Source organism: Oryzias latipes, chromosome 10 (genome assembly GCF_053564925.1).
Source record: "Oryzias latipes strain Hd-rR chromosome 10, Olatipes_Hd-rR_3.1".
In the NCBI taxonomy this organism is placed as follows: domain Eukaryota; kingdom Metazoa; phylum Chordata; class Actinopteri; order Beloniformes; family Adrianichthyidae; genus Oryzias; species Oryzias latipes.
The window spans coordinates 31,372,197-31,392,551 of NC_136246.1; the positions used below are offsets into that span (position 1 = coordinate 31,372,197).

General features: G+C 40.0%; 1 protein-coding gene and 1 non-coding gene across 2 annotated transcripts; one reads left to right on the top strand and one right to left on the bottom strand.

The window, feature by feature from the left end:
- Positions 1-43: 43 nt before the first annotated feature.
- zgc:154054 (Alpha-1,3-mannosyl-glycoprotein 4-beta-N-acetylglucosaminyltransferase B-like) lies at positions 44-19,445 on the bottom strand. Its single transcript, XM_004073594.5, has 15 exons — positions 19,143-19,445; positions 18,349-18,519; positions 17,548-17,691; positions 16,379-16,512; positions 14,725-14,771; positions 13,619-13,732; positions 12,954-13,029; positions 12,692-12,806; positions 12,498-12,628; positions 11,570-11,677; positions 9,033-9,226; positions 6,122-6,200; positions 3,494-3,557; positions 2,101-2,213; positions 44-275 (listed from the first exon to the last, which is right to left on the bottom strand). The coding sequence occupies exons 1-15, from the start codon at positions 19,228-19,230 to the stop codon at positions 258-260; spliced, it is 1,596 nt and encodes a 531-aa protein (XP_004073642.1). The 5' UTR covers positions 19,231-19,445; the 3' UTR covers positions 44-257.
- Positions 19,446-19,965: 520 nt separating this feature from the next.
- On the top strand, positions 19,966-20,037 carry trnaa-ugc (transfer RNA alanine (anticodon UGC)). Its single transcript has one exon. It is a non-coding gene; the product is annotated as a tRNA-Ala (tRNA).
- The last annotated feature ends 318 nt before the right edge of the window (positions 20,038-20,355 follow it).

The following is a 20,355-nucleotide window of genomic DNA, read 5'->3' on the forward strand; positions in this document are numbered from 1 at the left end:
GTAATGAGGATTTCTTAATTTGGTAAAGAAAGACAGGATCATGTTTCTGGATCATGTGATGACACATTTTCTTTATTTGTACAAAAAAACAGTCTTTAGTGCAAACCAGAGTTCCATCTATACGGAGTAGCAGCAGAGATGTGCCAGGTTCTTTCCACAGAATAATTTAACCCCTTCATCTTCTTCAGACGTGTCTGCCGATGAAGGCACTTGGGCTTTGAAGTCTTTGTCCTTTAGGGGGAGCGAGAGGAGTTTCCTCAAACTTTTATGTGAACCTGACGGACAGGAAAGGTGAACATTAGGTCAGACGCGCTCAGAGGAAACTTTTAAACGTTGATCAGACACATGACATTTAAGGAAATCCAACACCCAGAGCTTTGTCAACAAAGAATGTAGACTTTGGTTTTTTTAAGTCCTGCCTTCACAACAGCCGTTCCCACAGAAACATGATTGTGTCTACATTAAAACAAGTTTCGCTTTGCGTTTTTTTTTTCCCTTTCAAAACACTCACTCAACCAGAAACACCTAACCCTAACCACCTCTTTGCATTTTACATGCATAGATTAGATTGATTAATACTGAGGAATACAAGATTTAACCTTACGTCTAGTAAAATGTGTTTTTTATATACACAAAACAGAAATATTTAAATGATTTCCATGTAAAGTGGAAAGTTCAGTGAAAGCTGCCTGACAAATGGAAGAACGTGTTTTTTTCTTTATTTATGAATATTAAAACTAATCTGCAGAAAGATTTAATGTAGTTCTTAAAAACATCTATTAGTCATTACTTTTGGTTTGATGCTACCTTAAGGAGAAAATACTAAAAAATAGTGAGTCGAACACGAATCCCGACAAGAACCTGGTTTATTTTTTTTTAGCCCCCGTAGTGGACAGCTGACAGATAACGTAAACCCAGCAACTGTTAGAAGAATTAAATTAAATTACTTTATTTAGATAAAATAGGATTAATGAGCTTTTATGCTAAAGTGATCCATTATTTAAAAAAAAAAAACAACAACATGGATTTTGTGTTGGAGCGTTTACATCGAAGGTCAGAACACATATTGTTGATATGACTCTTATGGAACGACTCTGATGTAAATAGTGTTTTTAGTGTTTTTCAGAGTATTTCTTGAAATACTCAAATCATTGTGAATCAGCAGAAGACGAAAAAAATGATCGAGCTAAAGTCGTCCGGATCATCCACTGTCAGGCCAATGGATCTTTGTTTTCCTCGTTCGAGCGGACATCTGAACGGATAGCTCTAATATTGCTCACCATCTATGTTGCACCACTAATGTTAGGTTAGGGGTGTGAGTGGCTGTAAGCTAGCAGGAGAGCGTGTAAACAGAGAGTTCTCAGCAACGGGGAGGGGGATGGGATGGCCCCGCCCTGGCCCCGCCCACAACTCAGAGTTGAATTTCTAATTAACTCCTGCTGCTCTGCATAAATATGTCCTAGTTTGACAGGTTTTTTGTTAAATTTTGGCATAATCGCAATGCCAAAATCACTGGGAACGGTTTGAAAATAGATCAGAAGATGATCACATTATTGTTTTTTTAAATGCAACCTGCTTCTCTTGTTGCTCTAAAAGGTATCTGTAGAGCAAAAATAAACCTCATGCAGGACGTGTGCAGAAGCAGACCAATGCAACAGAAGTGGAATTAGCATTTGGAGTTTGATGTATTGTGGAAATGTTGCTGTCTGCCATGTTTGTTCCTTTTAATGCAGTTTTTATCCTAAACTAGAGGGTTAAAAGGTCTGATCATGTGACATCTCTGCCCATCCTGCAGTACATTGCAGAGAGCTGGATATGCATTAGATTCTAGACATTTTCACCCGGATCTGCTGTCGTTTCGATTACAAAGAGAAAAAAAAAAGATATAAAGACAAAGTGGATTTTTGTCCTGTTGGCCAGAACTGCAGACTTGTGCTGCTTCAGTAGTAAATAATTCATGGAATTGTTTTGAGTTTGTTGGCCAATCTGTCTAAATGCTCTCACAGTTGGGAAGAACTCACCTGCAGCAGACAAGACTCCAAGAATAAGAACAAAAATGTGTAAATCATTAAGAAAAAGCAGACTTAAAGAAGACCACACCTCACTGAGCAGAGCCCAAAGGTCAGAGTCCGACTGAAACACCAGGCGCAGGGCTGAAACTGGCTGCAGCGTTTCTTCGATTTCACCTTCAGCTACTCCATTGACAAACGCACCTGAAGCAGAAAACGGGTCTCATGCATGAGAGTTTCCATTAAAGCCGTTAACCACAGGAGTTTTTATGTGCAAATGCAGGAAAAAGTCCCAAAATTCTAGAGAAAAACGGCAGCTGAAAACCAAAGAATCTCTGACTATTTACATAGGGATGCAAACACCCTCCTGCTCTCATCTGCATAGTTTGAACCTCAGAGAAGGGACTACTCTCTATTCTGGTCCTGTTAGACCTCAGTGCAGCCTTTGACACCATCGACCACAGCATTTTACTCCAAAGGTTAGAGCATGACATAGGGATCAGAGGATCTACCCTCCACTGGTTTGAATCCTATTTATCCGATAGGCACCAGTTTGTTCATGTAAATGGACAGTCCTCTCACTGGACTCAAGTTAGCTACGGAGTCCCACAGGGCTCAGTTTTAAGACCCATCCTGTTTATGCTGAACATGCTACCCTTACGACACACAATCAGGAAACAGGAATTTTCACTGTTATGCAGATGATACGCAGTTGTATTTATCCATTAAACGTGACCAGAATGACCACATAGAGAAACTGAACGACTGCGTCAGAGACATCAAACCCTGAATGACAATTAATTACCTCCTCCTAAACCCAGAAAAAAGCCGAGGTCATTATACTAGGTCCCAAAAACCTCAGAGATTCTCCGTCTGCTCAGTTTATCTCACTGGATGGTGTAAGTATAGTCTCCAAATCCACAATTAGAAACCTAGGGGTTTTATTTGACCAGGATTTAACACTTAAGGCTCACATATCTCAGGCATGTAGAACTGCATTTTTTTTTACCTGTGCAGCATATCCAGGACCAATTCGATGTTATTTATATAGCCCAATATTAAAACAGTTGTGTCAATGGGCTTCATATCGGCAATTGTATAAGACCATAAAACCAATTATAAAATACATTAGCTGATTGCTAAACTAAACTAAACTAAACTAAACAGACTAAACTAGACTGGGTATCCCCCATGGATCTCCACATAAAGGAGGGATCCTCTCCAAGGGCGGACAGGCGATGTACCAGTAACTCTTAGGGAAGAATTGGTGCATCTAACTCTACAAGTTTAGTTTAGTTTGTTTGTTTAGCAATCAGCTATTGTAGTTTATAATTAATTTTTTGTTTTGTACAATTACTGGTGTAAAGTAATTGGGTTATATAATTAGAATTGAATTGAACTTCAACTGAAAGTAAGAGTAACCATTAGGATCCAGATAAGATTGTTTTCAGTCTAGAAGACCTTTTTTTTAATGCAATACTCACCTATAATGAAGAAGCCCTTGTCCGATTTCTTGTATTTAGGAAGCAGTTTGTCTTTTATTAAACCCTAAAACGAGGAGCAAACACTTTTTATTAGTTGAGACATTTGTTGGCAAGAAAAGATGAGAACTCGACATCAGGAAGCGCAGTTTGTTCAATTAACATAAGGGAACACTTCCGACACGACAGGAAAGTTCTGCTCTGCGTTTTCCAGTCAGTAAAGCTTTTCTAATCAGCATCAAGTGTTTAGTTTGACTTTGCATTTGCTGTTTTGCATGATTTGTCTGTAGAAAGCAGAGTGCTACATGTGCACTTCTACTGTTCCTATCTGTCCTAAAACACCACGTTAACAGGTTTAATTCTTCAGTCTAGGCTTATAGCTTTTGCTGACCTACAGCGCAATAATTCTGACGAAATCACGACGGACTTTCAGCCGCTCACTGGCTTTTTTATTTATTTTTTAACAGGATCATCAAGAACCCGTTTAAAAAAAGGTATCAGGTCCAGAATGGTTATTCTGACCAATAGAATGACTAATTTATTTCTCTACAGAAGTCTATGGGATTTTGGCTTCCTGGAGCCAGCAGGTACTTCCTGTATGGAGGGACCACTCAGACCAGTTCTTTTTTTTCACTCAATTGCTTCAGCAATGGGGGAGTCAACTCCAAATCACAACCCCCCCCCACACTTTCTAGAGAAGTAGATTAAACTCCCTCACGACTCCCCTTCATTTAGCACCACATTCAATGGAGAAAATGCAGAAGAATGATAAATTCAGGCATGACGGGGTTAAAGACAAGGCCAAGAAACCTTTTTAACATAACTAAAATGCAGTCTAACTTCACCTTCCGACCCCACACAGGAGGCTTTGACTGCTTCTATCGGTCAGTTAAATTCTGACTCGTGACCCAAACCACTATCATGGTTTTTTACCACCTGGATGAAAGCAGGAGAGTGGTTATAAATACCTGAATTAGTCACTCAGGAAAAAAAAGACCATTAGAACTGCTTAATGTGTGATTCTGCGCGTCATATTACTGTGACCTCATGACTCAAAGTTCACCAATGTTTGCCAATTTATTACAAAAACCAGAAAAACAAAAGACTGACCCTTGGACCTGGTCAAAGAAACCTGATCCAACCTGCTGTACCTGATACGAACCGCTTGCTTAACCGTTGCACAATGTCGCTTCAACTACAGGCTGGCAAATCCCACATTATGATCATTCCACAGCGTGATTCATCCTCCACTTCCCTCATCATTTATCTCATGTTTTTAAGCTGTAGCCGGCACACGGAGCAGATCACGGTGAGATATCACAACCACCTTTGACAGACACTCTCTGCAGGGGTGTGTTTGCTTCCGCTGTAGTGATTGTAACTGGAGGTTTGTCGTGTGAGCAGTGGAGCAGAAATGACAAGAAGTGGCTACAAAGAGGAGTGCTCCTCCTCCTCCTCCTCCTTCTCTCAGGTTGGACTAAATATCATTAATGCAGATAACAACAAAAGCTGCAGGAAAGCTCAAGGTTCAAACTTTCTGCGCATCCTTGATTTCTGGTTTACAGAGGATGAATTGCTAAATGCAATACTGTAGAAATTGCTGGATTTCAACCATTGACTGTATACATCAGGGGTGAGCAATTATTTTAACTGGCGGGCCACATTGGGTTCTAAAATTGGACAGAAGGGCCGGACCACGAGCAGATACACGGAGTCAGAATGATATAACATGGAATGTGGATGAAAACATTTGGATTGAAATTTTTATTCAAAAACTGAATATTCTAGAGATTTAGTTTAAAACTTTTGTTCCCATTTTAGATCTCTTTTTTTTTTATTGTGAAGCCCCTTTGGTACCTTCAAGGAGTTGTAAAGTGCTATGAATAAAGTTTCATTCATTCATGATATTTTTAATAAAATAAATAACATTATTCATGAAATAAAGCAATGCCCACATAAGACTATGATTTTCAAAGACCAAAATTTAGGAAAAATATACTGATACACTAAAAAAGCACAAAAAAAACAATAAATAATCAATCCTCTGCCACCAAAATCCCATAGACTCTAATGGAGCTGGAGCGGTCGCGATGTTTTGGCCGGACCCCGGAGGCGAGCTGGCGGCCAAACGGAGACCTTTTGCGGGACGGTGAGCCAGCCTGCTCAGGCCTCCTGAACTTTATGATATTTTTTCCTATTTTCAATGAGTCATTAATGAAAAACTTCCAACTATGCACCAACAACAACGCATCATCCATCCTGCAAAATAAATGCCGACTGAAATGACTTCTTTTGATTGTAGGCGGAAGAAAACGGTTTTCTGTGGGCGGTGTCACACTCACTCACTCCAGTTTTAGATACAGGTTAGAAATGGCAAAACCTGAACCTGAATGGAGTCTGGTCTTTGGTTAAATAATGCCAATGAAAGGAGAAAAAAAGCCCAGCTTCCCCCTTACCGCCATCACAGGGTTAATGTCACACAATGCTCTTCCTCTTCTGTGTAACGGCCTGTTTGATAACGTGCACACACAGACTCGTGCACACCGGAGGAGGCAGACGACTGACAGCAGATGGCTGGTCGAGGCGCCAAACCTGAGAGGAAAACCGAGACGTGCAGAGCCGGTTACTCACGTTGGCAGGCTGCACTTCCACCGTGGTGTTGTAGAATTTATCTGCACTCGTCTCGATGTTTCCACTGCGAAATAGGAACCTGCAGTGGAGAAAAAAGCAAAAACAATAAAACATGTTCTTCAGCCAGCCACCATTTCCTCTTCTATGTAGACCTCTCTAGTCTTTGTTTATTAGCAAACGGGCAATGATGCCCAGAGGAGAACGGAGCCTCAGGCTCCACAAGCCATAAAACACATGTTCTGAATGACTAAAACAAAAATTAAAAAAAAACGGAGCCGCTTAGGGCTTCAGCCGTAATGCTCCTGATTGCATTTCCAGCTCATCGGTTATCCACAGAGTTCTGCAGAAGCCTGATAATGGCAGACACTTGAATGTGCGTTCAGACAAACATGCAAAACTCTGAATCGGCGACAAACGAGTGCTTCAGAGGGGTCACGGAAAAGGAAAACTACAGCTGCACAAGGAGGAACCCACTCCCAAACGGAGCCACGTTTGAGCAGAAAGGAGCCTTTCAGCTGATTCTGCAAGAACGTCCTGCTCAGAGGGGGATTTGATGTTCTTAAAGAATGAAAAGTGTTTTTGGTGTATTTAACATTTCCTTGTGACACTTTTCCTGATGATGAAGGACAAATGTAAAAAAAAATTAAATGAAAAACTGGATTTCTGAGTATTTATTTACTTAAATTATTGTGAATCAATGGTCTTTTGGGCTACAGGCTCCCTACTCTGCTCCATTCTGATGCATAATCATGTAAACAAATAGATTTGTGCACGTTTGCCTCGTCTGAGCTGGCTTCTGGCTCCAAACTGTAAGAATGATGGGAAATGAAGGCAGGCTTTCCTCGAATTTCTAGGAATTCCTAATGATAAAAACGACTATAATTAGGACTAAAACAGCTTTTCCTCACATTTTCAGTGCAGTTTGTCATTTCCAGAAGGTAGATCAGTGGTTGGATGAGTCTTTCATTGATTAGCCTTCAGCAAAAGGCTGAAAAGGATCAACGGTGAGTAAAAGTTGGGACAAATTCTCTTTTGATCACTTTACAGGAAAACTCTGAAAATATCACGTCATATGAAACATAGTTTTGATATTCTCAAGCATTCCTTTTTTTTTTTACCATTTTGTTTCGTTCTAAATTATTTTCTTTAAATATAAACAGTGTTTTGATATTTTTTAAGATTTTCTAATATGATATCTGTTGGGAAGAATTTAAGTTTTTATTATATTTTTACTTATCTATTGTGTGTAGATCTGGGTGATGGGTATGGAATGGGTTTTGTCAAACAAAATTCTCCTGATTGGGATAAATAATCCATCCATCCATCCATCCATCCATCCATCCAATAAAATATCGTTGAATGAGTACATTTTGTCAACCAACAAATGTCATCTTTTTACGGATAAATGCTCAAAACAAACCCATTAAAAAATGTAACACTCTGATTTTCTTTCATGTCTTTTTTGCCTCTGGAAACGTAGAGCCAGGCAACTATGAGTTGGGATTCAAAGCCTCAGATAAGATTTCCTTCTGCCAGCAACACCTTCAGTTCTACAAAGGTTAAAGTCACCTCTGGGGAGGAAATCACACTTTCTAAGGAAAACAAACTCACCTGTATTAATTCACAACAAAGCACACGGCAGCAACAGCCCTGGAGGGAAACATCTTGCCTTGCTGACCCAGAAACAGTCAAGTGCAGTTTTCCCCTGTGAGCAAACCTGAACTTTGAGCTGCTGCTGGTTTTCATCTCACATGATTTCTCTGAAACCTTCAGACGTCAAGAGCAGCAAACCCTCAACTGTAATTTTGCAAAACCATTTATTTATTTGTTTTTAGCTAAGGTGCTGCATGTGGGAAAAACTGTACGCCCATTCAAGCTCATTCTGATGAAGACGAGGGTTCTTCATCCAGCTGCTGTGCCTTAGTGGTCCTCAATTTTTTTTTTTCAACAGACTTATGCAGTCTCAAGACGTGAAACGCAAACATCATCATCCAATCAGCGATGCCCCACAGTATCTACTCTTTCTGGTTTCTTTATGCGTTTCTTTTTTTAAACATTTTGCTTTGATTTTTGTAAGTTACTTTTGATTACTGAAACCGGAAAAGGTAGGTACTATGAGACGTCGCTGATTGGATGAGGACATTTGTCCATCATTTCAATTGAACATTATTTGACATTAATTGATGTTGGATATCATCATCCAGCCAGCGATGTCTCATAGTACCTACCTGTTCTGGTTATTTATTGCGTTTTGGTTTCTGGAATTTGTTTCTTTTTCTAAATGTAATGTTTTTAAACATTTGTTTTGCTTTTTTTTACTGATCTTTAAAGTGTTTCTGTGATTTGACTGACTCATTAATGGGATTTGCACTTCAGGGCCACCATAGTTTTCAGCCACAACCTCTGTTGTTTTCTAGGACATAGTTTCTGCAGAGTTCATTAGAAATTTGCCTCTTGATTTGTGGGGGGAGCACAAACTTGGAATGTAAACAGAGTGGCATAAAGTCTTCCCTGGTAAAGCGCACACTCTTAATCCCAGCAGAGAAGACAAACCCGTTTCAAACCCAGTTTGGAGAAGGAAGGATGCAATACAGGCTTTGAAGGAATGAAAACTATTTCCACTGTTGTGCATTCAAACAGGACCACAGAAAGTTAGGATTAGACGCATTCGGGTGTGAAAACAAAAAGGTGTGGGCTCCTTTTCTTACCCTCATGTTGACATTTTATGTCGGAAATGATCTGAGCAAACAGGTCTACGTGACCCCTCCCTGCCCTTGGCAGATGAAAAAGCCTCTTTGACTGATCCAGCGCTTCAGTCAGGTGCACACATACAATAGTCCACGTCTGCGTTTTAGAGAGCCGGTAGATAAACAAAAAGAAGAAGAAGAAGAAGAAGAAGAAGAGCCCTCACCCAGAAACGTGGATTGGTTTGGTGAAGTTGATGAAGACGTAATCGCCCTTGACGGGCGTTAAAGCCCAGAAGAAGTCCTGGCCTTGGTAGAGCCGGTCCAGGCTGTGCTGCTTGTAATGTTTCAGGCTGGAGGTCAGCTCTGCGGGGGGGTTAACGTGGGCTTTGTGGAGGGTCTGCTTCATGAAGTCTTTATCCTGAGGACCAGAGAAGAAAGGAGTCACTGCATTTTCACCTGTTATAACATTTTATATTCCTTTTGTTTGCTTTAAAATAAGTCAATGCACTAAAGTTAATTTAGATTTTAAAATACGAAAAAAAGTTTTCACATTCCGTTTTCTAGAGGCAAATGTTCACGTCGGAGAAAAAAAGTTACAACAGAAACAAAAAAAAAAAAAAACAACTCTTTCAAACACATAAATACAACAGAATATACAAAATATTTGAAGTTTAAACTACAGAAACAAAATCCAAAAGAACTAAAAAAATAAAAAAACAAACTGAAAACTAAAATGTTCTTCTAAAGCTTTTGGAAAAAAAGATTCCTTCAGCTTGGTGGCTCTGAGCTTTGCGCTGACGATTTGGAGGAAGATGTCATGAGAAACAGTGGAAGCAGTAAAAAGTTTAGACTTCTGTGAAGAAAATGAGCAGCCAGACCCTATGTTCCAACTTTCCCCTCATAAATGCCGTGTCCCACAGACACTACATACAATCTGCACGTAATGCACAGATGAAAATTTGTCAATATACTTAGAAAAAGGGAGAGAATTTTTACAGGACTATGACGAATGTACGATACTAAAACCATGGAAAAAGTCTGATTAAACCACGCAAAGAACACGTAAATCAATGCAGAACATGAGCCGTGCACGATTGTTACGCTGTTTTTACACAATTCATTGGTGATTCCTGTGTCAGTTACGTAATTTGAACGGGAAATGTGCGCCATATTTGTGATATAAAAGATATACATCAGTGGTACATTTGTGAAAAGTCTGTTAGACGAACGTGGAACGATTGTGGAAAGACACAAATGTAAATATCGCAAAAATTACGCACAGCTGCCTTAGATTTACGTAAAATTTGCTTAAATTGCATAATTTTAAACCAACCAAAGATTCTGAATAGCTCAAAACCGAATTCACGTAAAGACCCGTTGGCTGAAACCCTCCACGGACATCAGTGCACAACATCGAACGACGGATGCAAGAAACGCTTATGAATGACGTAGGTCACGCATGGATCACGAAAGACCAACATTTCATACTAAGAAAATGCGCAGAATGTACGTAGCGGCTGTGTGACACGACCTTAAGACTTCTTCAAGGCTTTCCCTTAAACCAGGTGGTGTTCAAACTTTTTCAAAGGGGGCCAGATTTGGTGAGGTGAAACGTTTGAGTGCCAGACCAATGGTACCATTTTTATTCCCTCAAACATTTGGTAATTACAGAGCTTCGTGCAACCCTGATAGCTATTTTGCAGCCAACAGGGTTGCAAATCTGCTAATATTAGCTTTCTCTCAGGAGCAGAAATCTGTTGTTCAGCCTGCTGTTACTGATGGCCAAGAGGACAAACTTGCTTATGTACACAATTAAAAAACAACAACATAATCTTATCTTGCTGCATTTTGGTATTTGGTAAAAAAACATGAAAAACATTCGAGAAGAGATGCCTTTACTCTAATCACTTTTTAAAATCTCCTCAAATGAGAAAAGAATTATGGAGACAGGGTTGTGAGACACGTTCCATTGATATTTATTATTGAAAAACAAATGTTTCCACAGTTGGAAGAGACACCGATGGAATAAAAGACCCCAAAAAATGAATTTTACATTTAATTTTAACAGTTTTATTTAAGGGACAAAGGGAGAAATGGCATTTTAGGGGTACTCCAGACTTGTCTTGTATTTTTTAAACTATTTTCAAGCATTCTTTTCTTGAAGTTTTTGTAGATTCTGTCTCAAGACAAATACATTTAGTCAGAAAACACATGTTTTGTATGAGGATGATATGAAATATCATGGGTGGGACCTAAAATGTTCTCCAATTCTGGAATGAACCATAACATGCAAGAGTCCCTCTTGATATTGAAAAGCCAAAGTCTCCTGGTATGAGGCAGACACAATTGTTTCTTATTTCACTGAAATGATTGTTCCGGAAGCCATAGCGTTCACTGTTAACCTTTCATTTTATATGTAGAGCTGGCATTTTAAAAAATAGGCAAGAAAGTGTCACAGAGGGGTCCAGCGACCGGACCGTGTCATCAGAGGTTTACAACTGCTTAAAAAAAAATAATTTGGCCAATCGCAATCAAGAAATCGTTCTTACACTTTGTGGAAAACGCAGGGATTTTATGACAGGAGCCTAAGGGGCGATTAAAATCTGAATGTGGGCCGCATTTGTCTCACTGACCGGACTTTGGACATGCCTGCTTTGAATCATTTAGGTCATTTAGGTAGCATCTGGTCCAATAATCAGACAAAAAAGGAGGAGCTCCCATCACCTGATCATGCACAATCCCATGAAAGGGGGGCGCTCACCTTCAGATTTTGTATTTTCCCAGGCAGAGAGGAGTGGAGGCCCACATGCTGGAAGAGCGACGGCTTGTATCTCTGCTTCAGCAAAGCCTTCTGAGCGTCACAGTCTTTCTGGAAAAGATGGAAAGTTTAGGTTTAGAGTTTGAGTCTTTCACAGTGCAGATTCTATAAAGTCCCACTCTAATCCATTTTCAAATCGTTCAGTCTATTAATTAGGATTGAGCCGTATTTATGGATCATATTTTGAACCATTTATGTGGCTGGGTGGCTCGGTTGGTAAGGTGACAAGCTACCATGCAGGAATCCAGGGTTCGATTCCCGGAGGGGAATAAGCAATGGTACTGGGGGGCAATTACCATATCAATGGCGAGCAGTTAACATCACCCAGTGGGGGTCCTTAGGCAAGGCCCTTAACACTACTGCCTCCCGAGCGCGGTTCAGCTGCAGCTCACCGCTCCCCCAGGGGATGGGTCAAATGCGGAGAAGAATTTCCCCATTGAGGGATGAATACAGTATAATTTTTTATTGATTTATTTTTTTTAGCCAAAATATAAAATCCATTATCCTTTTCTAGGACAGTTTCTGCAGAGCCGCAGTAGTTCGTTTTAAATTTGCCTCCAAGTTGTGGGCGGGACGATTGGCGCAGAGCAACCCCAACCCCTCTTCCCTTCCCTGTTGCTGAGAGCTCAGATTAACAGCAATTTGAATAATGAAATACTATTAATGTTCTTAATATTATCAGAAAAATGCCACAAGAACACAGTTGCCATCATAGTGGGTCTTTAAGTTGGCGATTTTTATGTAATATTTCATTGGCTGATAATGTCGTAGCTCCACCGAATCGTAAAAACATAAAGTATCCAAACAGAACGGAAATATAGACATGTATAAATCTGTGGTTACTTGTTGGAAGTTTCAACTCTGCGCTTACTTTGTCCTTCTCCGGATGGCAGGCTTTCACCCACAGAATGTGGTCCAGTAACCAGTCGACAGGTTTGTCTCTGTGGAACATCAGGAAGAACTCTGCGATCATGGGCAGGTCCCGGGTCCGGAACAGCTTTCCTGGAAAATGGACGTTATCGCGAAAGCGCCAAGACAGAACGACGGCTCGCCAAAAATACACACCGATAAACCCAAGCTGCGAAAACTCCAAGTAGAGCCAATCCTCTGACGCCTCCCTGATGGTGTACGTCTTCATGTCGCTATAGTAACCATCCTTTGCCACAACATCGTCTTCTAACTGCAACACAAAGGGAAAACTCATTTGGTCAATGGTTCGTGGAACATTTCTAAGGTAGTCGATTTGTTTCAAGTCAGCACTGAACTTATCCATCACATCTCAACATACTTGATCTTTAATTGATTTTGAACAGTTGTGCTCCGATACCTGAACATAATAATCTCCTTTGTCTTGAGCGTAGAGCATGAGGAAGCTGAAGTCCAGATTCTGCTTGGCTCTCCATCTAAAGAATCCAGAAAATTACGACACCTCAAGATAAAAAAAATAATAATCCCAATTTCAAGAACCTTTAAGCACAAAAACTGATGTCTGCATTTGGACAATTGAGGTTATCGAGACCAATCAATCCCACCAATTCAAGGCCTGACGCATTCCTATCATCGAAGCTCTGTGACTTTTTTTAAATTTTTTATTTACCAGATTAAAATCAACCATTTTTTACAAGAACAAAAACACAAAAATATACTAAAGATGTGTTTTGAAACAGGAAGAAAATGAATGTAGTTTGGGAATAAAACAATTTTAATTGACTCTCAAAATAGGAAAAGAAAAATAACACTTGCACTTTGGAGTGCAATGAAGTGCACTCCACTTTATTCTATTTTTTCATACTTGTATTTTTAGTGGTTACTTCTACATATTTTGATTAATTTTATAGTATCAACACTCAAAGGGTGCTACAAAAATGGTTGTATTATTGTATACAATGACAATAAAGGCTTCTGATTCCTAAAGAATCACTGCCTGATCGCGAATGAAGTCGAAAACATCCCAAACGTGTCAAGAAAGCAGATATGGAGTTCTGTGCGTACTTGACTCTCTCTTTGGAGTCTCCGAAGGTTTCCTTGATGGTGCTGAAGTCGGGGTAGTAATGCTGGGAAGGAGAAACCACCTCCAGCAGGCCGGCCTCCACCTCTTTGGAAAAACTACACAGGAAGAGAAAACGACCAAACGGACAAACTGTTTCAAACGCATTTTACTTTCAAGTTCTGGACCCAAATTAACTAAATGCAGAAGAACTGAGAGTGGAATTTTAGTAGCAGTCATTTAACAAAAATCTTTTTTTTTTACTCTAAAAATGTAGGAAGTTCTTTAGGAACTTAGAAGAGAAGATTTCAAACCCAATTTCCAAACCAAACTAAACCAGTAAAAGAAAAGAGGCACTTGTGCTGATATGAAAAACAAATTACTTTGGTCTCATGCTTTCAAAAGATTATGTTCAAGAAATTATTTTTAAGAAAAACCTACAAAGAAGAATATTAAACCAGAATTATATCACATTGATTTGCCCTTTATAAATATTTCCTTATTAAGAACCAAAAATTAAAATAATGCTGATAATGTGCAGATATTTTAAGGCATTACTAAAAAAATTAAATGCTGTTTTATATTTTTTAGATAAGGAAAAAATAAATAAAGTGTTATCCATCTTTTTCTCAACATAAATGCAATACTGAAGGCTCAGCGATATCTACTCCTGCTTATCTGCAGACGTCATAGTGAGCAGTGTGGAAACACGGCTTAGCACTAATTAACAGCTTTATGGCTGTGCACTGATATCCACATTCATTCTGAAATGTTTGTCGATCCTAAAGGATTTATCTGTTGTTCCATTAGAATACTTTGACTTTAAATAGAAAAATAAAATCTGAAATTTAGTAAAAAGTAAAAAAAAATCATGTGTCAAAATGTGTGAAACCACGAAAGAGGCCATTTTCCTAGAAAACGTGAGTCCAAAGACGAGCGTGGGCGGGTGGAGCAGATCTGGCAACATAAATTTAGACCAACTGAGGGGCCTGTGTCCTTTGTGAAAAGCTGATAAGAGTTTGCATATGGCACCATTCTGCTGCAAAAACAAAAGGGAAGAGGAACCTGGATGGATTTATTCAGCACCGACAGCAGAGAAAAGGCTCCTCACTTGTCATTGATGGTCTTTGCCACGCTGTTCACATAATCTGAATCTGTCTGGAGAAGCAAAAGAAGAAAAAAGGAGATATGGCAGAATTAATAACGCGAGCGGCTGCTTCACACTGTCACCATGGTCAGAGCAACATGTGACAAATTCATGAAAAACAAAGCACACTTTTATCAAAATGGCGGCTTTTCTTTTGTTTCATCTCCATAGCAACCATTTTATTTTTTGGTCGCCTGAAGGTGATCAACACATCTATGTAATTTTTAGAAGAATCGGGCAAGGTAAACTTTTGAATTTCCTCGGGAACGGAGGTTTTTTGTTAACCACGCCCATATTCCCAATGTGTTCCTTTTGTAGGTTATACTGTTTCCTGAAGCTTAAACCAGTGATTCATGGGCTAAAAATTTTGACAATTTTCTGGTAAAAAATGTGCGAGAACCAGGCAAACACCACTTTTGCGAGATCGCTAGGCAAACACTGTTAAAAATATACAAACTCTGAAGAAATTTTAACAAGTAGCTTCCAGTAATGTTTGAGGAGTTAGGAGGTGATGGGTCAAAACGCCTAGGAGGAGTTTGAATTTATAGAAGGTGCTAAAGGTCTTTTTTTTTTTTTTTTTACAGCCTCTTCCTGAGGTCAAAGGTCAACAAAACTTTGATTTTGGTTGTTAATCCGGTGTGTAAGATCACTCAAACCATATTGATGTATTTATCATTGTATAAAATTGCTACAATTTGCCAAATGTCATACTTTAGCATAACATGTCCAGCAAGCTGTAGGGCCTGTGGACAGGGGGCGGAGCTACTCTCACCCCCGGCCCCATTTTTCAATTGATAATAGTATCATTATGAAATATATTATAAAACAATAAAAAAAACATTTAATTTGTAATGGTGTTTTGTCCCCCTTCCAAAGTCTTCTGCCATCTTCCCACCCCCCATTTAAAATATTCTAGCTCCGCCCCTGCCTGTGGCCATCCCATAATAATCTCAAAATGTCTTTAGTATATCTCCAACACCATTTTAATTCATTTTCACTGGGTGCTAGGTGTAAGCTAACAGTCCAGGACTGCTGCTGCAGGCCATAATAACATCTTATGGTATCAAAATGGGTCGTAGTGATAAAAAGGCTAAATCATTTCAACTTGCTAGGGCTCCTTCCTCCTTGCTATCATAATTAGCGTGGGCCACCACTTAGAAAATATTCTGGTCTTGGACTGATTATTGGTGTTCTAATAATAACCAGACTAACTGGCTGCACAGGTCAGACGAAGTTCCTCTTTGTTCACGTTTGCGCACGTCTGTGATGAAGAAAATCAAGATTGGCCACAGTTGGCTGTGAACTGCAACAGTTTCCTTTCAACTTTAACATTTTCTTTGTCTTGAGCGTTTCAAAAGCTAAACAGGCTTAAATGACAGGACTGGATGCTTCTTTGATTGAAGATCAAGAGAACAAAATAACAGCCTCTTTTGCCGACTATACAACGCCAACGAAAAATCAGGAATCTGATAACAAACGACAGTAACTCTGCATCTGCATGTCCCTTCCTCTTCCCAACTTGTTGGTAATGTAAACGATGTAAAAGGAGGCAAAAAAACCCGACAATGTTTGCTGTTTGTTGTCGATGATGCGTGGCGGCAGAGGAGATGAAGAGCACCTCAGCTACGAAGACGATGATGAGGAGATCCTCCTTCTCGCTGGCGGTCAGGCTGAAGAGCAGAGAGCTGAGCGTGTTGACCAGGTAGCTCTGCTTCTCACGCTTGACAGTGGGGATGCCCAGAACCAGAGACACTGCAGGGGGAGCGTGAGGAGAGGTAGGGAGTGAGGGACCGTTGTCCGTTTGTATTTATGACCACCAATCACCGGCGCTCACAACAGTTTCCTCAAATGGGAAACTGATGTGGCGCTTTACGGTCACGGTCCGATTTACACACATGTACACACAGACTATGGCTCCACTGCTGCGTTCACAACAAACACAACTCGTGTGTCCAATTTGCAAGATGCCTATCTTTTGCCAAACTTGCTGCTCGACGTTTGTCCGAAATCGTCTTTATAAAGTTGGCGGCCCAGACACGTGTGGGAGGAGCCATCGCCAAAGGTTTCAGCCTTACCGCTTCACAGAAGTGTTGATTTGACGATACACAATAGGGCACGGATGATGTTGACAGATTAGGTTTGTTTATTTCAAAGAGCTCTACAGAAGGTCATACAGGAGCTGCGTCTGAATGACCAACGCTTTCAGCTGAACTTCTGTCTCTCTGTGAGCCAGTTTGACGACTCGCTGTCCCGCGTAATCCGAAGAGGGAAAAATAACAATAACAATAAAAATCAGACACATTTTCTATTTGATTGTTTTGATTAGAGAAAGAAACTTATCACAAAGTTCGGGAGAAGAACGATTAGATTCTCCTCCATGTTTGTTCTGGACTCTACATCATCAACACGTCACAGGCCAAGGCTGAGTCCCTGATTGGCTGACAGAACGCGTCTTCTTTGTCAAAGTTCAGATATTTAAATTCTCAGTGTGGCCGATGCTCAAATCTCGCTGCAGGACCTTTGATGGCATCTATGCGTTGCCTTGACATTGCAACTGGACGAATCGTGTTCGCTGTGAACGCTGGCGCCACCCTCAACCACCAGTAGCAATTTCGGGGGTTCAGTGTGTTGCCCAAGAGCACTTCAACACCAAACCTGTGATCTACCAATAAAAGTTTGTCCGCTCTACCTCTGCACCACAACCACCTCCACGACACACAAATGTTCTAAGGGTCAAACTAGAACATCATGGACGAGTCGTACAGCTCAGGGGTTGAAGATCCGTACCTCCATGGCGCCCCCGCCCCAGCAGCACGTTGGGAACCAGGCTGTCCACATGCTCCCTCAGGTGGGGCAGGTACTGGTAAATGTTGGGCAGGTAGAACGTCCGATGGTCCAGCTGGATCTTCAGCTGCTTGAGTGTCTCTGTTGCTAAAGACGATACAAACACACGTTGAGAGGCGGAGGCCTTACCGCCTCCTGTACCATGAACTTTGAACCACAGCGAGACATGGATACAGTTTGCTTCACCACTCCACCACCAAGGAAGTCTGGTGAAACCACCATCATCCTCCTGAAAAACATGCCCACAACCCCAAATATCCTGCAGACGAGATCCTGTCAGGAGCTGTCAAACCAGTTACTGAAAACGCAGACAACCATGCAGGCCTTTTTTTTGTTTGTTTTTTAATTGTCCAAAGACAAAACTATATTTTCAAATCGTCACCTCTGTATCTGTCAGTGGAGTCACGCTTGTTTTTCCTTCTTTCTTTAACCTTTTTTAGTGATATAAGAGTTGTGTCTCACAAATACTTCTTTGTAATCAACATTCTTGGTCTGACACACAATTACCTACTTGTAAAAACACAACTTGGCTTATCTTCAGCAGGTCAAGTCACCCTTATTCGTGACTCTCTTAAAAGATGTAGTATTTCTCAGAAACATCTCCTTTTTTTCTTTTCAGAAATGCTTTAATAGTGTCGAGAAAGTCGATACTCTGAAAGGTTTTGTTGTTGTTACTCTACTGAAGCTTTTTTTCCCTGGATTGACGGACGTCAACCAATCACAAAGCTGGATCTTTATACCTACCTTGAGGGATGGTTTCTGTTGCGTTGACATAAGAGAAGGTGGCATTTTCCCCTTTGGACTTGTTGACCAGATGTTCCAGAATGATGCTGAGGTCATTTCTGACCTGCACCCCTAACTCCTCAGCAACTAACAGGCGCCTGTACAGCGAATGCAGCTCCGGCATCCTTGAATCTGCAGAAATGATAGGAGAGGATGAAAGCGGTCCTTCTGCCACATCAGAAGCACATTTGTGTTGCTGAACATCCGTTAGAAAAGAGTAGTCTGTGTAAGTGTACTACAATAGTCTGTACTAAAAGCGAGCCGGCATACTTAAAGTTTATTTTTTACATAGCATCTATACATTGTAAACTTAAATTTAAAGTAATTAGTCAGTATACTTCCTACACTACATGTACACGATCTATAGTGCATTTCCTACACTTTTACTCAAGTTTACTTGATAAAATAAACTTCAAGTGTGATATTTTTTTGCATAAAGATGTTGTACAATTTTAAAGAAACATAATTAAAAAAAACATTTTCTCAGGTGAGTTCTTCTTAATGCAGGATTGGAATTTAAACAGTAGAATAAAGTTGATTAAACTCATATATAAGTAATAATTTCATGTTTTAAGATAATGTTTTTAAAAATAATATGAAATTACTTTAATTTGACATAAATAGTTTGCATTTGTTAATTTCATGTTGAGAACTCTTAAGTCCAAAACAAAAAAAAGTTGAGTTAGAACTCAACAGCTGGTTTCGCTTTGGTTTAAGCTTTATTTATAAAAGGAAAATGACAAACCCACACTTACCATCACTCCCGTAGGATTTGATCCAGGACACTGACAGGAAACAAGCACAAACCAGAAAAATGCCAACTCTTAAAGGATAAATCCTCATCTCATTTCTCACTACAAGACAGTCTGCTCCGTCTCTGTCGGTGCGCAAATTTCCCTTGGCCGCTCGTGAACAGGTGCGTGTAAATTACAGGTGTCGCTGGTCAAAGCCCATTGGCTTGGCATGTTGTGACTTAAAACTACGTCAAAAACAAGGCAGAGAAAATCGGCGAACCCGCAGGTCTGACTGCTGATGTCAGCTCCTGCATCCCTGCGTGCAACAGCGACATCTAGTGGTGGAGACGTTGAAGTGAAGAATTGGAGCCAGTACAAAAAAAAAAAATTAGAATGTAATAAACGAATATTGAATCACCAAATGCAGGTTATTAATAGTTTTCCCCCCAAGTTTTATTAACGAATTTAAAGTATATTATTGCTCACTAAAAAATTACAGTCCTTGGTAGGTGCTAAGATAATACCTAAACAAATTTCCTTGTTGCTTTTATTAGTTTCTGTCCTGACCTGTGCAATCATTTTAATCTGTATTTCTTTGTTTTTTTGTAAGTGATTTAAAACTGTATGTTGATGGCATCTGAGAGTATTATACCCCCCCCCCCTCCTCGGGGGCGGGGTATAATTCGTATGTTGTTGTATTTTGTCTATGAAACGTTAAATAAAAAAAATAGTTTTTTCTCTGGTAAATTTTAATCTGATTCATCATTAAATACCATCAACAATTAACGATACAATCTGTGTGTCTGAGTGTTTATAATACTTAGTTGCTCGCTAAGATTTATGCGGGGATGTAGCTCAGTGGTAGAGCGCATGCTTTGCATGTATGAGGCCCCGGGTTCAATCCCCGGCATCTCCAAGATTTTTTTGTTGATTTTACCTTGTTTAAAGTATAAAGTACAAAAACAGAGGACTCGCAGTCAAGTTGGTAAAATAGTAGTTTCTATTAACTGTAGTATTGGGTGGAGTGATATTAGGCTCATGAGACTGTTGTGCTATCCAAGGCACTCTAACATTGGGAGTTGGGTCATCTAGACCCACTAGACAGTGCTCTGAACCTTTTTTCTTCAATGATTTGTGATCTTCACTGGTGTCCATGGATTACATGAAATCTTTCCACCTTTATCCACCTTTGTCATGGTAGGGAGAACACGTCAATGCAAGGGTGGGGTCATCT

What these genes read in the sequence shown, in the direction of transcription:
- zgc:154054 (XM_004073594.5), bottom strand. Translation starts at nt 19,230, where the DNA reads ATGAGGATTTATCCTTTAAGAGTTGGCATTTTTCTGGTTTGTGCTTGT. An exon ending in GCAAAGACCATCAATGACAA is followed by an intron (nt 13,733 to 14,724) that starts GTGAGGAGCCTT and finishes CTTCCTGTGTAG; the next exon opens with TTTTTCCAAAGAGGTGGAGG. An exon ending in TTCGCAGCTTGGGTTTATCG is followed by an intron (nt 12,629 to 12,691) that starts GTGTGTATTTTT and finishes TCCATTTTCCAG; the next exon opens with GAAAGCTGTTCCGGACCCGG.